Source organism: Crotalus tigris, unplaced genomic scaffold (genome assembly GCF_016545835.1).
Source record: "Crotalus tigris isolate CLP2741 ecotype Arizona unplaced genomic scaffold, ASM1654583v1 scf7180000017801.1383879, whole genome shotgun sequence".
NCBI lineage: Eukaryota > Metazoa > Chordata > Lepidosauria > Squamata > Viperidae > Crotalus > Crotalus tigris.
Window position 1 is genome coordinate 976,917 of NW_024096646.1, and position 22,940 is coordinate 999,856.

Sequence of the window (22,940 nt, forward strand, 5' to 3'; positions counted from 1 at the left end):
GTGTAAGATAATCCAACCATTTCTCTCCCTATACAAATATGCAAATTACGAATGGCTCTTAATATAATGATAGATATAAGAATACAAGATGAGCCCTGCTGAATTAAGCCAAGTGCTCACCTGGACTAGCAGTCTGTTCTCAGAATATTTCCACATTCAAATACTAAATAACTTTGTACTTTGCTGTATTATGATGCAGCAGTTGTTAACCTCCACAAATCAAAAGTACTGTCTAAAAGCTGGACAGCATGATTCACGCTTCTGTATCAGAAAATATTTGTATTCGATCTAGACAGTTCATTACAGTTAATATCATTGTACGCTGCTTTGAATACACACACACACACACATGGGGGGGGGGAGGCAGGCAAACACACACCACTTTGCATAATCAAATGTTGGTGTTATGGATGCTTTTATTTACTAACCTGACTCTGAAGCATTGTTAAAGGTGTTTCTCCTTGCTCCATTGCATCAGGATCACAGAGCCAACTCTGTATAGGTCGAGTTTGTTTTAGAAGAGAGAGGTATGCATGGAAAACATCTGCTTTTACATTCTCCTCCCGCTCTTTGAATCTTGCAATTAAAGCAGGGGATACTGTCTTATAGAACTCTGGTAGCATTTCATGCCTTGTACTGACTACAGCATCCAAGCATTTTGCAGCTGCACGTCTAACCTTCCAACTCATGTCATCATCATCACTATATTCATCATCACTTCCTTGAAAACAATAAAAGGATACCAGGTTATATATAGTCATGATTAAAAATCAGAGATAACACTAAACTACCTTACAGCGAGGGAAAAAATTATTTGATCCCTTGCTGATTTTGTACGTTTGCCCACTGACAAAAAAAATGATCAGTCTATAATTTTAATGATAGGTTTAACAGTGAGAGACAGAATAACAACAGAAAATGCAGAAAAACACATTTCAAAAAAATTATAAATTGATTTGCATTTTAATGAGTGAAATAAGTATTTGACCCCTTCGCAAAACATGACTTAGTGCTTGGTGGCAAAACTCTTGTTGGCAATCACAGAGGTCAGACGTTTCTTGTAGTTGGCCACCAGGTTTGTATAGATCTCAGGAAGGATTTTGTCCCACTCCTCTTTGCAGATCCTCCCCAAGTCATTAAGGTTTCGAGGCTTATTTGTCGCAGCTCGAACCTTCAGCTCCCTCCACAGATTTTCTATGGGATTAAGGTCTGGAGATTGGCTAGGCCACTCCAGGACCTTAATGTGCTTCTTCTTGAGCAACTCCTTTGTTGCCTTGGCCATGTGTTTTGGGTCACTGCCATACTGGAATACCCATTCATGACCCATTTTCAATGCCCTGGCTGAGGGAAGGAGGTTCTCAACCAAGATATGACAGTACATGGCCCGGTCCATTGTCCCTTTGATGTGGTGACGTTGTCGTGTCCCCTTAGCAGAAAAACACCCCCAAAGCATAATGTTTGCACCTCCATGTTTGATGGTGGAAATGGTGTTCTTGGGTCATAGGCAGCATTCCTCCTCCTCCAATCACGGCAAGTTAAGTTGATGCCAAAGAGCTCGATTTTGGTCTCAGCTGACCACAACATTTTCACCCAGTTCTTCTCTGAATCATTCAGATGTTCAGTGGCAAACTTCAGACAAGCCTGTACACATGCTTTCTTGAGCAGGGGGACCTTGCGGGTGCTGCAGGATTTCAGTCCTTCACGGCACACTGTGTTACCAATTGTTTTCTTGGTGACTATGGTCCCAGCTGCCTTGAGATCATTGACAAGATCCTTCCATGTAGTTCTGGGCTGATTCCTCACCATTCTCATGATCATTGAAACTCCACGAAGTGAGATCTTGCATGGAATCCCAGACCGAGGGAGATTGACAGTTATTTTGTGTTTCTCCCATCTGCAAATAATCATACCAACTGTTGTCACCTTCTCACCAAGCTGCTTGGCGATAGTCTTCTAGCCCATTTCAGCCTTGTATAGGTCTACAATCTTGTCCCTGACATCCTTGGACAACTCTTTGGTCTTAGCCATGGTGGAGAGTTTGGAATCTGATTGATTGCTTCTGTGGACAAGTGTCTTTTATACAGGTAACAAGCTGAGATTAGAAGCACTCCGTTTAAGAGAGTGCTCCTAATGTCAGCTTGTTACCTGTATAAAAGACACCTGGGAGCCAGAACCTGCTGATAGGGAATCAAATACTTATTTCACATTAAAATGCAGATCAATTTATAACTTTTTTTTAAATGCATTTTTCTGGATTTTTTTTTTATTCTGTCTCTCACTGTTAACATACACCTATCATTAAAATTATAGACTGATCATGTCTTTGTCAATAGGCAAATGTACAAAATTGGCAGGGCATTAAATACTTTTTCCCTCACTGTATGTCAATTAAATAATTAATATAGATAATGAATGATAAAACAATGCAATCCTGTTGCAAATGTATAAACCAATATATAAACCAATGAGCACTTTCTCATACAAAGGAGACCTCCAATGAATCCAAAGGTTGTAAAACAGACAGTAATACTAATTTGCTTTTACAAAATTTGTTTCAGACAGTATAATTTATAATTTACTTCCATAAGAATTATACTATATATATACACGCACACATACACACACATAAACACACACACACACTATATGTATATTTCTAACACAAACTACCTTGGTCATCATCATCTCCACCATCAGCATCCATAGCATTCTCATCTTCATCTTCATCATCATAATTGTAATTGGGATCATAGGTAAGGTACTTAAGACAAATGTTTATAATGGTAGTTACATGAGGATAAACTTCTTTAGGGCATCTATGTAATAAAAGTAATAATCAGATGACTATTAATAATTAAGTATTATTTCATTACTCAGAGTCGTACAAAGAAAATGTAAATACTTATGGCCTGTTATGCTTATGACCTGAAGCATTTATATATGGCTTTCCCATTTTAACATTATCTGTAAATCTGCTCCTTTTATTCTCCTTGAGAAGCTGAAATTCCCAGGTCAAACTGTTGGAATGGCACAGTTCTTTCTGCTAAAAGTATATGCCTAACATCTAGGATGAACTGAGAGGGCATACGTTTCTAGAGAAGTGTGTTTATTTAAAATATTTGCGCAAAATACCATATTATACAGCACATTTCTGGATGGCTGATCAAAATCTCAAGCAAAACTACTGGTTTAATATGGCAATGTGCTGACCTGATGATGTCAACTCTCTATTAGTTAATTAGTAAGCAAAAAAAATCGTTTATCTGTCCCCATCCAAATAATTTGCACAGTTTCTCATTTGATTTATTATAAGTGTGAAATGTATACTTATATAAGAACCTCTCTCCCTCCCTCTTCTGAAGAAGCAGCTTTAGCTAAGCTTGGTATAGACCAAAGAGAGGAAAAAACCCTCTCTGTAACAGAAAGTGAAAAAGTATCAAACTAATCCATATGACACCTAGCTCTTACAAAACTGTAAGAGCTTTCTGGATTCGAATCAGAGACTCCAATGCAAGAGAATATTTGTAGCTCAGGTTCTTGGTGGGGTCAGGTGAGGTCCTTGGTGCTCTTCTTGCATGAATTTCATTGCCAAACTAGGTAACATCATCAATGCTACAAGGGAGCGGGGTTTCTCTTATTTTTATATACAAGTGGCTTGCCCTGTCAGTGTTGGTGGGGTGATCTTGGTGATTCCTTGATTGGCTATTGTTTACTGTTAGCTTGTTTGTCTGCATTGGTAATTCCTTGATTGTATTGTTTATTTCTTGACTGTTGATCTAGTGTTAATCTAGGTGTTAATCTCTGCTCACCAGGGGGTATTGATTGCTGGTCTTTTTGTTTCCTTTTTGGTTTTTTGATTGTCTATTTGAGCAGCATGTAGAAATTGTTTATTTCTATGTGCCTTCTAATGGCTGATTTGTCCGAGTGCAGGAATCTTATAGTGTTTTTGGATTTGGCTTTGTTTAGGAGGGTCACAGTTTCCTCAGTCTGTCCACATGTTGTGAAATTAAGGAGTTTTCATCATATCTCCTGACTGCTACTTGGTATTCATGGATGTGCTCTGCTAGTCTTCTTCCTGTTTGTCCTACATAGTGGCTGCTACAGTCCTTATAGTGTATATTGCAGATGACTCCTGTTTTGGGGGGGGGGGCAGCAGCTGGGTCTTTTGGTTTACTTAGGATGCTTTGGTGGGTTTTAGTTGGTTTGTGTGCTACAGTGATGCCATATGGTTGTAATAGTCAGTTAGTGGTTTCTGAGATGTTTTTGATGTATAGCAGCATTATCCTTTTAACAGCTTGTGTTGGTTGTACTATAGTAGACTGAATGGTCAGGCAATCTTTGTTAAGTTGCATGGGTATTCATTTTATTGGAAGATATTTCTTTTTTCCAATGTTCAGGGTTGTTGTAACGTAGGGGTGTCAAACTGCCGGCCCACGGGCCGGACACATCATGCAGAAGCCGCGCCCACCCCATTGCCGGCAATGCCAAAACTGTCCCTATATGTTGTGCGACGTCACATGACGGCGCGAGTTTGACATGTCTGCTGTAGTGTGTTTGTGCTCATCAAAATAGTGTTCTTACACCGTTTCTCTTATGGGAGGTTAGGTTGTTACTTTGGTAGTGGAGCGTTTGGTTGGTATGGGTAGTTGTGTTTCTAATTTGTGTTTCTAATTTGACATCACTGCCCTTATTGATGAGGTATTCAGGAAAGGTAGCATGTTGTTGTTTTGTTCTTCCCTTTTGAATTTTATTCCTTTGAAGATGTTGTTGATAGTTTCATGTGTTTTCTCTAGTTGGTCCTTTTTATTATGATAAAAGTGTCATCTATGTACTGGATCCATACTTTAGGTTATTAGCATTACAGTGCCTGCTATGAGTCCTGAAACCAGTGATCCTCTGAGTATTGATATATTTGTTAAACTGGAATTATGTGGTCAGGCAAAGATTATAACATCTATGATTCTCTGTATTTCAAATCAGGTATATTTGGTTAAGTCTGATATGCTGTGTAGTAGTGCTGTCATGGATTCCTTTTCTAGTTCTGGGTCTATGGATATGTAGTGTGTGTGACATCAAATGAAACCATGATTTCACCTTCTAGACCAGTGGTTCTCAACCTGTGGGTTGGGACCCCATTTGGGGTCCAACGACCATTTCACGGGGGTCGCCAAACAACGCAGTCTGCCATTTTTTTCCCCCTTTTCCTTAGCTGTGCTACTCCCTTTTATTCTATTGGCTTTTGAAAGCCAATAGACTCTCTTGAATAGAGTCTAATTCTATTGGCTTTCAAAAGCCAATAGGAATTGTCCAGGCTGTCTCTGCCCTGCTAAGCCCTCCAAAAGTCCCATTCTGCAAACGGTGCTGCACCAGTTGAGTAGTCCTCGACTTACGACCGGTTGAGTAGTCCTCGACTTACGACCGGTTGGGGGTCACGGCATTAAAAAGGTTGAGAACCACTGTTCTAGACAACTGGATCAAACTAGACAACCAAATCAACAGAACTCTCAATGACCTTACCAAGAAAGGTCAAAACACTAAAGAACAGTGGCAGACGAAAAGCAGATTTGTCCTCCCATGCTCTATGAACACTCCAAAACATACAAGCCAGACATATCTCTCCATTCAATTGTATTGTTATTAGGGACCCCAACTTAAAATATTGTTAAACAACTGACAAAAAAAGCTCGGACAACTCACAGAGAGAAGTAAATACTCCATCAACTTCCCACTACAGTGCCTCCAAAGAATCAAACACCTGACTGTAGATGAAGACGAATTTTTCAGCTGTTATTTACAAGACTTCTGCCCACTTCGTAAGACCAAAGCAACAAAAATGCTCACTCCTTTTATAGATAATATAAATAGTAGAAAACTTTCTCAGATTTGATTAACACTTCTCAAAAGAATCAATTGGAAAATCTAATATAAAATAATCTAGTATTCTATATATTCTATACGGTATTCTATTGCATATATTCTATACAGGTAATCTTCAACTTACAACAATTTATTTAGTGACCGTTTGAAGTTAAAACAGAATTTAAAAAAGGTACTTATGACTATTTTTCATACTTATGGCTGTTGTAGATGGTCACGTGATCAAAATCTGGATGCTTGGCAACTGGCTCATATTTATGACAACTGTAGTGTCCTGGGGTTATGTAATCACTTTTTGTGACCTTTTGACAAGCAAAGTCAATGGAGAAGCCAAATTCATTTAACAACTGTGTTACTAATTTAACTGCAATAATTCACTTAATAACCATGCAAGAAAAATTGTAAAATGGGGCAAAACTCACTTAACAACTGTCTCACTTAGCAATATAAATTTTGGGGTCAATTGTGCTTGATAAGTTGAATATTTTACAGTATTCTAAATATATGTCAGATGACATGCTTAATATATAATATAAATGTTTTATGTCAGATTTTCCAATTGGTACTCTTGAGCAGTGTTAATTTCAAGTCACGGCACATCTCAAGCACCAGATAAGCATAACCTATTAATCTCTTTTGCATGGGCATATTAAGAAGACAGTACTTTGAAATAGTTATATTATTTATCTCATAAAAATAATTCAGAATTAGTAAAAGAACAAGGAATAAAATTTAATTCAAAGACAAACACTGGAAGAACTTTATGCTTTCACAAGAAAATAACTATTTTTTTTCTGTGATTCTACAATTAGCTTCAATTCTTTTTATACTATAAAGGTAGCTAGGAAAAACCAAATGAAACAATGAATACCTTACCTCCTAACAAAAGATTCAAATGCTTGAATGCAATATTCTCGAAGTTCATCATCATCTATGTTACAAAATTTTACTACTAAAGGGATAATTTTCTCAAGATATTCACCTGATGGCAGAAAAATAAAAATATAATCATGAAATGTTTAATACTTCACATGAAAATGAGAAATACTTCAATAATGTATAAATTTATTTACCTATCCTATGACCTGCTTGTCTACTGATGGCAGCAATACATTGTATATAGGTTCTTGTTGTTGACATGGAATCATTTTTTGATAGCTCAGTCAAGAGATGTTCAATGAGGTCCACAAACACTATGTTACCACAACTCATAACAAGATGACCAAGAGCAATGATGGTTCTTTTTCTCACAGCAAGCCTTGGACTAGTTAGCTGAGGAAGCAGACACGTCAGAATAGAAGGATGGAAGTTCACAAGCAGTCCTCCTTGTCTTAAAACATTAAAAAAACAAAATGAGGGGGAAAAGCCAATATAACAAATTATATTGTCAAGGCATTTTTCAAGTAGGCAAACATGAACAGGGCAGTTTGCAGAAATACTGCCTAAGAGCATCTTTAATGTATATGTTCACCTGCTCAACATGTCAGCCATGATGTCCAAAGCCTCCAACTGAACAGATACATCCTCTTGTTTTGCAATAGCACTAGTAAGTCGCCCAGTAATTTTTTTACAAACGTTAGCTGCTAATGCAGAGCCTGAAAATAAATGCAATGTCATCAATATTAAAGTAGTAATTATTGGTAAAGATCTATAATATTTCCAAAATAAAATGCTACTCATTTTGTAAATACATGTAATTGAATAAATTATATAGCAAATCTATTTTTATTTCCTAGAATGGTATAAGCATAAGTGCATAGCACGCAAAACAACAAACCACACGCAAAAGAGACCAGAATCTATACACAACTTCTTCCAGTTATAACTCAGAACTTTTTGAAAACTATTTAGGAAAAGACTATTAGAACACCATGCTGGTAAAACTAAGTTGCACCATGGATCAACACCATGTACAAATTATTTTACAAGCTGGACTAGACAAAAAATGTTGCAGTATATCTGAATACTCTAACAGATTTTTCTTCCCTCCTGTTTCCCCCCCCCACCAGATTATTTGTCCTTTTGACTACATAAAAAATAGCACTATATCCAATGTCAAAAGTAAGAAAAATATGACATCATACAAATTAAATTTTATAAATCAATTATAAATTGCAAATATATGGAACTACATAAGTGAGCCATGTTATTCTGACTGGGGTTTGTTATTCCATTTGAAGAGTAATGGCATAGAAGCAGCGATACTTTTGCAATATTTAATATTCATTATTAATTGTCAGGTATTTTCAGGATCCCAAGTGGTAAATTGTTAAATAAAATTAGATTAGTTACTATGAATTATGAATACTTTCGACTTGAGATCAATATGTTAATTTGCCCATTTCTATTAATTTCATTTTTTCTAAAAGTATTATCACAAACAGACTGAAACTAGAACAAAAAGAGGATAATTTACTCCTTTGAAAGTTTTTTATTTAGATGAATAATACAACAAGAAAAAAAAATCCATAAGAGAAATAATTCACTTAGCAATTATATAGTGCAAAGCAGATCCATTCAAATTAGTAATTTTACCATTTACCATGTGATAGTATAGTATCACATCCAAAATCTGGATGAAAATTAGTGTGATTTAACTCATTGATAAAAAAATGTTGTAATTATTGGTCAGCTTGATAGCTAGGATAATCAGACTAAGTAAGCAAGAGAGTAAGAGCAGATGAAGATTACAAAACCTTTAATTATAAAGTATCTATCTCATAACGGCTCATACTGGGATAAATAAAAAGTTTCTGGTAAAGGCAATTTCAATATACTACTACTATAGACTGCTGTCTGTGTGAAATTTTATGTCACATCGTACAACTCACAATTATGTCACACAGTTCAGGCAGAGCTTGTTGTTAAAAATGAGCTGATTTATAATAGAATTTGCAGCATAAATCCTGGGCAATAGTGCATAACACAATCATGTCACACAATACCATACAGATAATATTAATCAAGGACCAAAATGTCCATTGGCTTTATTTTATTTCTAATTCTTCCTGTTTCCTCTCTTGAAACACATAAAATCCAAGCTGGAAATTAAAACAGTAGAATAAAGATACTTAAAAAGCAAAGAGAACCAATTTCCCCAGTATCAAATCAAAAATTTAAAATAAAATAATTATTTGCTAGAACTTCATTTGTATTCAGATTGATTGACTAAAATATCAAGCTAGATAATAATAAATGATACAGAGAAGGAAATAAGAAAGATTTACCGCTAGATGCAGGAGGAAGTTCTCCAATAACTGTTTTTAGGCCAATGCTTGAAATATCACGTAGCTGCTCTTTGTCAGAAAGCATGTTAGTACAGAGGGTATCAACAATTGTCTCTACTTGGTATTCTTTCACTTTACTCACCAGGGGTCCAAGACTGCAATGAAACCAAGGCAATTTAAATTGTAATTAAAAATGTTGAAATATTTATTCATAGATATTTATAAATAAAATTTGTGATACACATCAACACAAAATTTGTGTTTCCATTCATTTAAATCAACCAGTTTCAAATCAAAGAATGTATTGGATTTGCTTCTATTTGCATATTTCCATTTGCTTCTATTGTACATAGATATTAAAGTTATTATTTAGTTATTGATTGGTCAAAGGTAATCATTTCAAGAAAAAAGGGAGTATTGTCAAATATATATTTGTTAAATTTCTTTAGTTAATGCCAAATTATAAATTATGTAATTTTTATGGGTTTCACAAAATAAGCTTTATTAAGAAAATAGTACAAGTAGTTGTGGGTTAATTATGGTATTTGGACCGGAAACCTCATCGCTAAGTAATATGGTCCTAAAATATGCTGAAGAAAGCAATGCCATACCAGTTCCATATTTTTTTGGGGGGGGGGGGACCCACACAAAAAAAAACATGGAAATGTATATGATATTACCAATAACTGAATGTGACTTGAAGGAGTTCACTCTACTTTAGAATTACAATATACTGGCAACTTTTATATCAAATATTTGGGGGCTGTAGACTGTGTATCTGTGAGACAGATAAACAAATCAAGTAACTATGTGTAGTTACTCAAATCTAAAGTAGAAAAGGTGCTTTGGCAGGTACATAGGCACAAACACCGTACCTCCTGGCATTTTTTTTAGGGTCAGTTCATAGTTGCCTGGTCTTAAGTCACTTGTTTGAGTTAAGAAGGCACATCCTACAGTCACTTCCTGAATGCAATTGTCAATCTCCATCATGTTAAAAGAAACCATTTTTTAAATCTCAAATCTGAAGAATAGCATTCTCTAATAGCTTTTAAAATCGAACATGCATGTATTTTTTCATGCTAAGTAACATAAATCAAGCAAACAATCATTCACAATGTTTTGAATGCATCTAAGAAATGTATCATTATTGGCTGAAAGAAATACTTATTTTAGAAACTTTGCCAAGGATTTTGAATGAAGCCAAGAAACTGATATTAACCAATACAGGCAAGCAATTAAATTATATTTTAAAATAAAATCTAACAAAAAAATAAATCAGAAAAGATAAATGATCAAAGCCATTCATTTTGCTATTTTCAAATGACCACATTAACAGCTGTCAATTTCTACAATATATAGACCACTGAAGAAACAGGCTGTTCCATGAATACTTCTCATCATATTTCAAGTATAAATACAATAATGGAAAAAAATGGAACTATAGTAAATTGATTACCTTGGAAAATATTAAAATTATTTAACAATGAATTTATAGTAACATCAGTCAATGAAAGTTTATGTGTATGATTAATTCAAGTACAGCCATACACATAATTCATGATTAATGATTAATTCAATTTGAATGTTTATTTAATAAAACCATTCTGAGTCAAAGATAAGCTTTGTTCCCATTTTTATGTATATATAATCAATAATAATAATAATGATAAAGTTGGAAGGGACCTTGGAGGTCATCTAGTCCAGTGGTTCTCAACCTTTCTAATGCTGTGACCCCATAATACAGTTCCCCATGTTGTGGTGACCCCCAACCACTTATACATCACCGGGTGCCAGGGGCGTGGCCAAAGAACAGGGGGAAAAATGGCAGACAGCCTTGTTTGGCGACCCCCGTGAAATGGTCGTTCGACCCCAAATGGGGTCCCAACCCACAGGTTGAGAACCACTGATCTAGTCCAACCCCCTGCTCAGGCAGGAAACCCTATACCATTTCGGACAAATGGCTGTCCAGTTTCTTCTTAAAAACTTCTAGTTACTATCATTACTTCTGACTAACTAATTATAATTCTTAGAATAAGGAAGATATCTGCATTTTCTTCAGTATAAATAAATATAAGGCTTGAATATTTCTACAGAAGTTAAACTTTTTAAAATTCTGTGTTTACCAATGGCAAAATACCATCATGTAAAAATATGTAGACCTCTGATTTATAGGTGATATATCTGTTCTTAAAATACACAGGCCAATCCACGGTTGTGAAAAGCCAATGGGAATTTTTGCTATAAAAATTATTGTACTTGGTTTCATAATATCACAACTTCGGGATTCAAATAATAAAATAATTAACATTAGTTTTCTTTTAAGCAATAGTCAATTACTATACACTCTGTTAGCTAATTTCAAAATGACTGCATCTTCTCATGACAACAAATAGAATTGTATGTCTTTGTGTGGAATGAGCATATGCAAGTATTGTTTGATTCTATATAAATACATTAAAAGGAATTATGTTTGATTCTCCATTAGTAACAACTATGATCAGATGTAAGGACCACTGTTGGCCTTCAAAGAGATGAGAATGAATGAAACAAACACCTTTGTTTCCCTTTGTAGTATGCATAATGTAAGATATAACTGATGCTATAACTATAACTATGAAGGACAGAATGCGGACATATTTATATACATACATTTTCTCTAAGGATCATACAATGAAATTGGATTCAAAAGAAGGTTCAAAATAATCAACATGGATTCATACATATTATATCAAAACTGATTCACAGAGAAAAACAAGAATATCTTGTTATCTCTTACCATATGTTGGAGACTGTAAGATCACTGAGGTTTCCTGACTTGCTTACAGAATGCTGATAGAACAGACAAACCAATTCTTATTTTCTCAGTACAAATCAAGACAATTGGTATAAAATAAAATGCCTGATCAGAAAATACATACCATTTGACTGCTAAATTTTGCACTTCACCATTTTTATCTTCCAGCAACTTCAAAATCATTTTCACAACCTTCCTCTCACTATCATCATCTAACTTGATAGAATCTTTTTGTAGTTCAGTCATCAAGTCATTTGTTGCCATAAATCTTTTAAAAAAAAGTCATTTCAGTTAGCTGTCAGTTTTATACCAATCTAATAATTAATAATCTCAATAACTTCAAATATGTTAGACTTCATGTGAAGTAAAGTAACATACTTCAAATCTGGAAAAAAGACTTCATAATAGAGTGAAAGAAATGGAAAAAAAGCATGTTAGATCAAACTATCTTCTCTTATCTGCACAAGATCACCAATTATCATAAAAAATGGAGAGAAAAGAAAGGCAAAGATAATATCAAATATCTATTCTTGTTTACCTTTTCCATTAGCTTTCAGCATAACGCCATTAAGTAAATATTTAAGTAAGGAAAGGGAAAAAATGACATTAGCTATTTAGCAATTCAGGTAAATAGTAAACTGAAAGACTGATTATGTCTGAAATATCGTTCATCATGTTACTAGCAGACAAAAAACCTCACAAAATCAGAGAATTGTAATAGATCAGAATCCATGTCTTTTTTTGATGCATCAGTTTAAATCAGTGTTTTTCAAACTAGGCAACTTTAAGATGCTGCCTAGGTAATTCTGGGAGCTGAAATCCAAATATCTTAAAATTGTCACATTTGAAAAACACTAGTCTAAACTAAAGCACATCAAGCTATTTTAAAAGAAGTCTATCACTTCCTTCATTAATCTAGTCTTATATTTCTATACATCAGTGGTTCTCAATCTGTGGGTCGGGACCCTATTTGGGGTCGAACGACCTTTTCACGGGGGTCGCCAAACAACGCAGTCCACCATTTTTTTTCCCCTTTTCCTTAGCTGTGCTACTCCCTTTTATTCTATTGGCTTTTGAAAGCCAATAGAATAGACTCTCTTGAATAGAGTCTAATTCTATTGGCTTTCAAAAGCCAATAGGAATTGTCCAGGCTATCTCTGCCCTGCTGAGCCCGCCAAAAGTCCCATTCTGCAAACGGTGCTGCACCAGTTGAGTAGTCCTCGACTTACAACCAGTTGAGCAGTCCTCAACTTACGACTGGTTGGGGGTCGCGGCATTAAAAAGGTTGAGAACCACTGCTATACATATTCTATTTATTTCACCATCCTTATATATTACACACTAAATTTTAGATAATTCATAGAAATACCAATGTATTAAACCATATAAAATAGTCACTAAAATAAGTAATACCAAATTAAACACAATGTTCACAGTTGTAAATTAAATGAAAACAACACTGAGCTCATAAATGTACACACTGTTCAAAAAACTTTTTAGAAATGCCCTTATGTCATAATGTATGATGTCACCCAGATTTCAGGAGAAGCTTGATTCAGAACAATGAAGCTGCCATTAAAAAGATTGGAATTCAGCCTTTCAATCCTGACTTCTGAAGGAAGGACTCTGTAATGTCGCCAATTGGGCTGAATTCTGTTTGGAGAAGTTGGTCCGAAAATTACGGTTACCATTAGAAAGCTCTTTTTCCCCCTAAAATTCAACTGAAATTTGATGTAATTAAATTTCTATCATTTAACCAATATTCCATGTCTTGTATACTGAGATGACAGAATTTATTTCGATAGAAAACAATAGCCTTTTTCTATATGGCATTTGCCTAGATACTTGAAGCTAGCTATCACATTCTTAGTCTATTTTTTTTTAAGCTAAACATATCTATCTTCTCAAACTGTCTTCACTGGACTTAGTCAAGTTTCTCTAAATCCTCATTTCAATCAACAAATTAATTTCAGCCTGAAATAACTAATTATAGGTAAAGAAGAACCATAACATTTTAAAATTTAAAATAGATTAAATAAATTTGAGAACATAAATGTAAATATACACACCCATGCAATATAAAATCACATACAATTTGTAAATTAAATATTAAGTTGTATGTTCCATCTATAATTAACTAAAAATATGGGAATTATATAAAAATTAATATTAAACAAAATCAAAAAATAGAACTGCTTATATGAGATACCTCACATAAGCTGAATTAATAAAGTATCTTCAAAAAATAAAATTTTAATAGGTGACATTTCTTACCTCTTTGCATGACTCTTTTATAAAAGTCTAAGTGGGAAAGTGGAATTGTTTCAGACTTTTTGTCTAACTGAAAGATGATCTAGTCTAGTGATGGCGAACCTTTTAGAGACTGAGTGCCCAAACTGCAACCTAAACCCCACTTATTTATCTCTGGGTGCCAGGTGGGTGTGGCCCACTGGGTGGGCGTGGCTATGGTGGTCATGGTAGATTGGGTGGATGTGGCCAAGGTGGGCGTGGTCACGTCAATGTTGCTCGTGGGGAGGGACGCCTGGGGGGGTGGGCAGGGTTTGGGGGAGATCCAGGGGGTGTCTGGCAGGTGGGGCGGTAGGTAGGAGGCTCGTCCTACGGGGTGAGGTGAGGCAGAGTGGGGGTACCATTGCCATGGGGCAAGGCAAGGACCGGGGTGGCAGCTGCCTGACACCATCGGTCCCCGCATACAGAGGCCAGTGAGCGCATCAGGGCCGACGATGTCCGTCAGCAGCCACAGCCTGCTGGCCCTCAACCAGCGCACTCTGGGGCTTCACAGTCCGCCACCAGCAGTTCAAAGAAGCCACCTCTGAGCTGAATGGCCGGCCAACAGCTGAGGAGGTGATGCAGTGGGTCATGCCCGGGAAAAGGAGAGCATGCAAGGCCAGGAGGGATGGGACGGGGGGGGGGGAACCAGCCGTGCCGGGATGCATCCGGCCATGTGGGACCTCAGCGAGTTAGCAGGCGGCTGATTAAAGAGGGACAGTTGCCATCTCTAGGACATGGCATGCGTGTCCACAGAGAGGGCTGAGTGCCGCCTCTGGCACGCGTGCCATAGGTTCACCACCACTGATCTAGTCATATGGCAAACTATGTACTCTATGTGAACTTAAATTTTAGAAGAAATTAATGAAGTCCAGCCCACTCCAAAGATGAATATTCCTATGAACACTCAGAGTAAAATTTATTAACAATAGAAGGTTATAAGAATGCAACATCCCTAGAAATATACGACAAAATAATTCTAATACTCTTATATCCTATATTATTGGAGTAATAGTAAAGAATCTGGCCACATGATTACACACCATTTTATATTTCTTTAAAATATAAAGGAATGTGCTTGTGTGTGGATTCCATTTCATATTTAATCCTAACATCTTCTTAAATTACTGGTAAGATATTAAATACTACCTCTACTATTATCATTAAAATAATTTTACTACTCTTACATTAAACCTAAATGCAATTAAAAGTTATTAAATGTTTTTTTCCCTGTGTGACTTGCAACTATTATAAAAACCTATTTTGTTGAATAAAAGCTTAAAGTAAGTCACATTATACACATATTTCAAGGAAATATTTAGGACAGCTTTTTCGAATTTGATGTTATCCATATGTACTGAAATTACAACAGAAGGAATGTAAGGGCATACATGGCAGTGGCAGTCATCACACTGCAGAAGGATGTCCAATGTTCTATTAAAAAATGAAATTGGGATGTCTTTGAAGTATTTTTTTAAGATAAACATCTTCTCCACTATTAGAAAGCCAGAATGAGGAAAATGTGAATCATATAGAAAAACCAAAGGTTTAAAGAGCCCGTGTCTTCTGACCATGAATATGTAGTAATATTTGAAAAAATGCCAGTCATGACCTTAAATCAGACATGTCAAACATGCGACGTCACGTGACATCGTACAACATATCAAAACTTTTTCCCTACTGCCGGCAATGAGGTGGGCGCGGTTTCCTCGTGACGCATCCGGCCTTTGGGCCAGCAGTTTGATACCCCTGCATTAAATGTTTGCCTCATTCAACAATGAAAATGATACACTGGGGTTTTAATGGCATTTTCTCATATGCACAACATACAGAAGTATAGTGCATTTGAAAAAAGAGAGCACTGAAATGGCTTGGAAAAGTCTGCTGCATATGTGAGAAACGTGCCCCATTCATGCATTATTTAATTTTGTATTTACTGTTTCAGTGTAATATTTTATGTGTATTTCTATTATCTGTATTGAGCATTGCATGAGTGGAAAGAACTTGTAAGTATTAAATTAATATTGCCATGCTTCTTTTACAAATATCCAACTTTCTTTTAATTAATCACAAAATGGCATCACTTTGTATAACTGTGTTTTAAATTTACTGATATTAGGACCTACACTAGATTGTTTCATTAAAAACTATAAATCTGACTAGTTTAACTTTGTTATTGACACTGGTGATAACACAACCACAGCATGATTAGTACTAAAGCTGATGCAGTAGAGCTACACTATAGTTAAAGTGAAATAAAAAATGAGAGTTCATGCACGGTTAGGAAGTATTTAATTCCATAACAAACTTCAGAAAAGAAATTACTTTACATGGGGGGAGAGGGTACACACACAAGTTGTATATAACAGCATGTATAAACTTAAAATATTGGGGGGGGGGATCAGGTAGTCCTTGACTTACAACAGTTCATTTAGTGATTACTCAAAGTTACTACACTGGAAAAAGTGACTTATGACCATTTTTCACACTTACAACCATTGTAGTATCCCCGTGGTCATGTGATCAGAATTGAGACACTTGACAATTGACTCATATTTATGATGGTTACAGTGTTCTGGGGTCTTGTGATCACCTTTTGCAACCTTCTGATAAGGAAAGTCAATGGGGAAGCCAAATTCACTTAAAACCCTGTACTTCCTTAACAACTACAGTGATTCACTTAACAATTGTGGCAAGGGAGGTTGTAAAATGAGGCAAAATTCACTTAACAATTGTCTCACTTAACACAAGAAATTTTGAGTTCAGTTGTGGCTGTAAGTCAAGGACTACAGGTATTTTATAATTTAATGGAATTAATCTGCCAATAGCAAACTTAAGAAAATACCAATAAAAATACCAATAAATAAAACCTTTTATTTTATATGCTTAACAACAGACTAACAAATGGTCAATCAATGTCTGTCTATGCTGCTATATTGTGACATATTGATGAATTTAAGGTCCTTCACACAGTTATAATTTTCTATGTCCTTACTGACTTAAATGTTGATGCTAAGCTAAGAGAATCATTTATTTCGCTCAGCAAACATGCAAAAGAGGATTTACAGGTACAGCAGTCTTCTATAATAAAAACTGAGAATATGTTCTGAAGAATAATATTAAAATGTATGAGAACAGGAAAAATGAGCTTGCTTTAAATTATGCATCAGATACACCAGTCAAACCTCTGACCTTTATTCAGAGAAAGTGTTTCAATTAATTTAATTTTGTAACAGCAAGATTTTCAGCAGTTTGCAAAACATTTTCCATTTTACTGCAGTATTAGAAATATTAATGTACAATCTGTTATTGCAGCAGACGTGGACAGGTTATACACTTAAATCACTTTGCCTTTTATATCAAAAGAAAAAGGAGTGATATGCTGTAATATTCAACACCAGCAATATATGTGTCTAACCCAATATTTTAATATTTCTAAACTAAAATTCAGTATTATTACTATAATATTTTAAAATACATACTTCTTTTGTGAATTCAAGGAAAATTATATTTATACCTTAGAAATAAATTTCAAAGAGAAGAAAATTTCAGAGATGCTATATTAATAACAACGGTTTCTCCACTCTACATACACAAATTAAAACATTTGGTTTAAAAAGATATTTTAACAAGGATTGCAAAAACCTAAAAATAGAAACGTTAAAATCAAAGCACAAGTAAAACTCCTGCCTGCAGAGAACCGGCTTCTATGACAAATTACGGAGTACAAGAGTAATAGAGAGCGTAGCAAAAAGAGGGAATGGGGTTAACAAACTTCCAGACAACTTCTAGGGGAAAAGGGCCGCCTCAAGGCCGGGCTCCAAACTGCAGCCACGCGGACTCCAAGCAAGACATAACAAGGCCAGGATCAGGGACTCAAGTTCTCCTGCTTGACGGGCCTCAAATCAGGCAAAAGACAGGTTGGGTGGGGCACCACCTCCCAGGAAGCAGCTCGGGCCTGCCCGCTATAAAGCATCCCAGGGCGGACCTGGGGAGAGACCTTCAGTCTAAGCAGGAGGAAAGCTACCTACTCGGCCTCTTACCTGAAGTCCTTGTCACTCGATGTCATTTTCTCCAGCAGGTTGGAGATGTGGTATGAGGCGCTCGCCATGACGGTCCTGGTGAGGGAAGCGTTTGACCGGCTCCACGTCGCCTAGTGCTGTATGCGGAGGGAAGAGAAGGTGAATCGGGGGGGGGGGGAGCGAGGGCTCTGTCTGGCAAGAGAGACTGGCGGCGCTTGCTTGACGGCGACGAGCCGTGCTTCCCCCGAGGCTTTCCCCGAGGCGGGGGTGGGACGTGATGTCGGGGGTTTAGCGCGCGCGCTTTGGGGAGATCAGTATCATCGCCAGCGGCTGGTACTCGCGCGGGAAGAGGCAAAGGACGATCGCGAACGATCTCGCTCAGGCGAATGGAGGCGGACGTATAGTCCCACCGTCTGTTGCCTCGCGCGAGGACCTAAGGTCAGGGTTCAAAGAGGGCCTCGCTAACGTTGCTCTTCCGAGCCTCTCATTGGCTTCCCGTGATAGCGTAGGTGGCCTGTTTCGCATGACGTTTGCGACGCAGAGAGTGCGCGAGCGGGTTGGTTAGAAAGCAAGAGGGGTGGAAGCGTATTCAGTGCTAGGCTTTTGATGTCTTTGGGGGAACTGGAATTTATATACTGAAAACGTTTTTGGGGGGCAGCGTTTTTGTGTCATGAAAATAAGGCAATACGATTTAAATTGTTATATTTTAGATACGGATAGATACAGTGCATAGTACTTTTATAATTGTATTTGAACAGAGGCACTTTATTATATTTTTATCTCACCTTTATTATTATTACAACTGAAGGCGGCAAACATATCCAACACACCCGCTTCTTATTTTCCTCAACAATAACCCTGGTAGGTGAACTGGGCTGAGAGAGTGACTGGCCCAAGGTCATCCAGCCATTTCACGGCTAAGGCAGCACTAGAACCCAGGTCTCCTGGTTTCTAGCCTGGGCCTTAAGCACTAGAATAACAGGTAAATACGATTTATAACACTTTTATAATTTTAAACAGATGCACTTACGTTATGCACTGCTGCAGTATTAAAATGCAGGCTATAAAGTTTATAATGAAACCAATTCAAATATATTTAAAAAGAGTATGAATAATAAAGTGACACTATTAAAAAAAATTATATGCTGAATTTTTGTTCTATTTTTCCTCTTAAAGTGGGAAGGGCTGAGAGATTTGATTTATACTGTATAGTGCAGTGGTTCTCAACCTTTCTAATGCCGCGATCCCATAATACAGTTCCCCATGTTGTGGTGACCCCCCAACCACTTATACATCACCGGGTGCCAGGGGCATGGCCAAAGAAAAGTGGGGGGGAATGGCAGACAGCCTTGTTTGGCAACCCCTGTGAAATGGTCATTCGACCCCAAATGGGGTCCCGACCCACAGGTTGGGAACCACTGGTATAGTGTATGGAGTTAAGTAATGTTTTATTTAACCTTAGTTTGACTGGGTTCACAAAGTACACAGCCACAAAACATAATGGCTGGACTTATGTAATATGAAAATAAGGAGACCTTAACCAAGACTATATTTGAAACTGGTGTCCAAGCCAAATCACGGAATTGGTCTGCTTGCTCAAAAACACATTTTAATTTGAATTGTTTCCCTTCCCTTCAGACTTGGAGATTGCTTAGTTCACCTATATGGCTGGGCATCCCACTAAGTCTGAAACAGAAAAAAAAATGGCCTTAGCATAGTGGATAAACCCTGTTACAATGTTTTGGCCCTAAATCATCTGATTGATCAATTGATTGATTGATCTAAACCATGTCTCCATTTCTGCTGAAGAACATAATCCAAACAGGATAAATCTTTGTAAACTGCACTTCCAATGTAGATTGTTTTTTTTTTTTCAACAACAATTCTGTGAGGTGGGTTGGGCTGAGAATGAGCAGGTTATCCACTTGGCTTTCATTGCTAAGGTGTGTGTGTGTATGTGCACATACTGTATATAAATTAATCAAAAGAGTCAGCTTTTGTTTCCTAATTCCAGTTCAATATTATGGCTGCATATGTTTTCAACATGTGCTTTACTTCAGTAATGAAACATCTTTTTGAAATTGTTTTACGAAGCAGTTCCCCTTCTTGATTCTCAATAAAGTAAAACTGCTTTGCTTCTATGGCTTTCATGATCAAGTGGCAATAACTTAAAGCAAATAAAAGTTTAAACACTCATTTAACAGCAGAAAAGGAAGAACAGAAACAGCTTGAAAGAAAAAGACCTCAAATTCTATGTAAACTATGTTATTAAACAAAATTTTAATTATTTATAATCAACTGGTCTTTTAAAACAGAGGCCCTCAACCTTTTGGGCACCAGAGACCGGTTCTATGGAGAAAGAATTTTTCACGGACTGTTAGAAACATGATTAAAACACTAACAAAATTGGATTGGTAAGAAAAGAATTTATTCTGCAGAAAATAGAAAAAGCAGTTTGCAAAGTGCAGTGGATCTCTAAGAGATACTTCAACACGAAGTTCTAAATTAGAGACTGTTTGTAGAATTCCTTGAAAGAAATTCAGAGACGAGGTTCGGAGTAGCAGAATAAAGTTTCTTTTATTATCAAAGTTGAGTTTAGTAAAAGAAAACGGTTTGCAAAGCGTGGTGAAACTTAACCATACACTCACAAGAGTTGCAGGGAAAAGCCACACCTCCTACAGAAGCGTAACAGCAGTTATACCCCTCCCTATCTCCTCCTATACCTACGTCAGCTATTCCTGACGTGGCAGGTCACAAACCTATCAGACGACACACTTATTCTATCTTACCTCCTACCTTACCATATATGGGTATTCTTTTGTTCTCTACATGCGGACATTCTTTACTTAGTTCCAGGCACGTACTCAGGTTTTCGTGCACATGCTCAGTGAGCCTGTTGCTGAATAGAAAATTTTAAACTTTTCTAGAACCTTCCCATTCAATTCCCCCATTTCTTATTTGGTCACTAGTTTAATATTTTCTTTTATTTCATTTAACCTACTAGTTTCTTCTTCGGTAGTTTTCATTGGATGTGAAGTATTCATATTTTCCAACAACTGGATTTGGTCCTCAATTTCTTTTAATACCATTATGGACTTAGCATTTTGTTGGGCTTGTAATATACCGTGGACTGAACTGTTTACTAGGTTCTTTATTACTGGAATCAGACAAGTTAACATCATTATTCCAATGAATATAATACATACCATAAACAGAGCCTGTTTCCAATTTCTGAATATTCCTCCCAAGAACCCTTCATCATCCAATATCCCTGTCCAAGTTTGTACAGGTACATGTGCAATTCTAACCATATCTTTCGTTATCTGGTTAATTACCATGCCTGAATCGTCAATTTGTATACAGCAATTTGTTAAATTAAATTTTCCACAGACACCTCCTTCCTTAGCCAACAAATAATCTAAAGCCAAGCGGTTTTGCATAATATATGTTCTGGACAAAACACTTTCTTTAGCCAACTTAGTTAAAGCCTCAGCTGTTCTATTGGTTATAATTTCTACTACTGCTTGTAATCGGATAATTCTGTTTAACATATAAATTGGGGTCCTATACCCCCAACCTCCATCTTGGGCCCAAGTAGCTGGATCATAATAAGCAATTATTCGTTCGGGTGGCCATTCATCATCTTTCCAATTCCCAATTTTTAACCCTTCTCCCACTTTAGCCACAGACCGCCTTGCCAAGTTTCCCACATGTTCATAGGCAGGGACACCCAATAATTGTCTTATTTGTAATGGCAAGAGGAAGAAAGAGGGTTGTATAGCACCCAGAATACAAGACCCAAACCATCCAGCAGGGAGAATATTATATGCAAATGCTCCGCAGATCCCATATAACCCATCAGGAGTGGTCCAGAGGAGGGTATCGTTTTCAGGATCTTTTAGGAAGGCAAGCTCGGGAATTAAAGATAAAGAGTTGTTAGGGACACTTTGATTTGTTTGTGATATCCAAGTATTGTTTTCCCAGGTATTCAAACAGCGCATGAACCCCATAGGTTTAGTTCTCCCACTATGGTTACTCCTCGAGTAACATATATTGCCCACCAGGTTAATTGACATCCTCCAAGTTTCATTATAGGTGTTCTGGTAAGTGAAATTTCCTTTCCATTTCTCAATTTCAGTATAATTAGCTTCTCTAGCATGCCATGGCCATTCATCTCCCATATTGGTTCCCCCACACACAAAGCAATTTTTCAGCATTAACTTCTGAGCAACCTCTTGGGCTAAAGAATAAACATATTTTTAGCCTTTGGTGGAACAGGGAGACTATTAAATTTTGCAATCTCTTCCTGATATTCCCAATATACTTTTACTGGCTCTGAAGTTAACTTTGTTGAACTCACTTTTACTATAATATACTCATATGGATCTCTTCCTCTTCCACTTATACCAATACCAAAATAATAAAAATTAGTAGAGGGGGTTTCAGATGCCTTGATTTGTAAGCAAATCCGTGTACACTGTTCTGGCTTACAATCTGTTGATACTGAGGCCATAGACAAGTTGAACCCCTGGGGTCCTTTCCTCCATTCCCAAGGGGTCTTAGTGGTATACCAATAAGTGTGACTTGGAGCAAAAGCCACCTGGCCTGTATTCGCAGCGGGCATAGCAACTTGGAATAAATATTTTTCTTCCCTCATATAATCTTTTTCCCACTCAAAGTTACCACACTTCATTCCTTGTCTATTATCATGTCCTTGTCCTACCCTTATAGCTT

At 36.7% G+C, this 22,940-nt stretch overlaps 1 protein-coding gene across 1 annotated transcript in view; it reads right to left on the bottom strand.

Moving 5' to 3' along the window:
* Nucleotides 1–18,651, bottom strand: part of CAND1 (cullin associated and neddylation dissociated 1) — a 32,719-nt gene extending 14,068 nt beyond the window's left edge. The window contains exons 1-8 of the mRNA XM_039342694.1: nt 18,228–18,651; nt 12,023–12,166; nt 9,105–9,259; nt 7,349–7,472; nt 6,951–7,207; nt 6,754–6,859; nt 2,671–2,816; nt 429–721 (exon numbers count right to left, since the gene is read on the bottom strand). Coding sequence (XP_039198628.1) covers nt 429–721; nt 2,671–2,816; nt 6,754–6,859; nt 6,951–7,207; nt 7,349–7,472; nt 9,105–9,259; nt 12,023–12,166; nt 18,228–18,295 — 1,293 coding nt within the window. The 5' untranslated portion in view covers nt 18,296–18,651. The remainder of the gene's footprint in view (nt 1–428; nt 722–2,670; nt 2,817–6,753; nt 6,860–6,950; nt 7,208–7,348; nt 7,473–9,104; nt 9,260–12,022; nt 12,167–18,227) is intronic.
* Nucleotides 18,652–22,940: the final 4,289 nt, after the last annotated feature.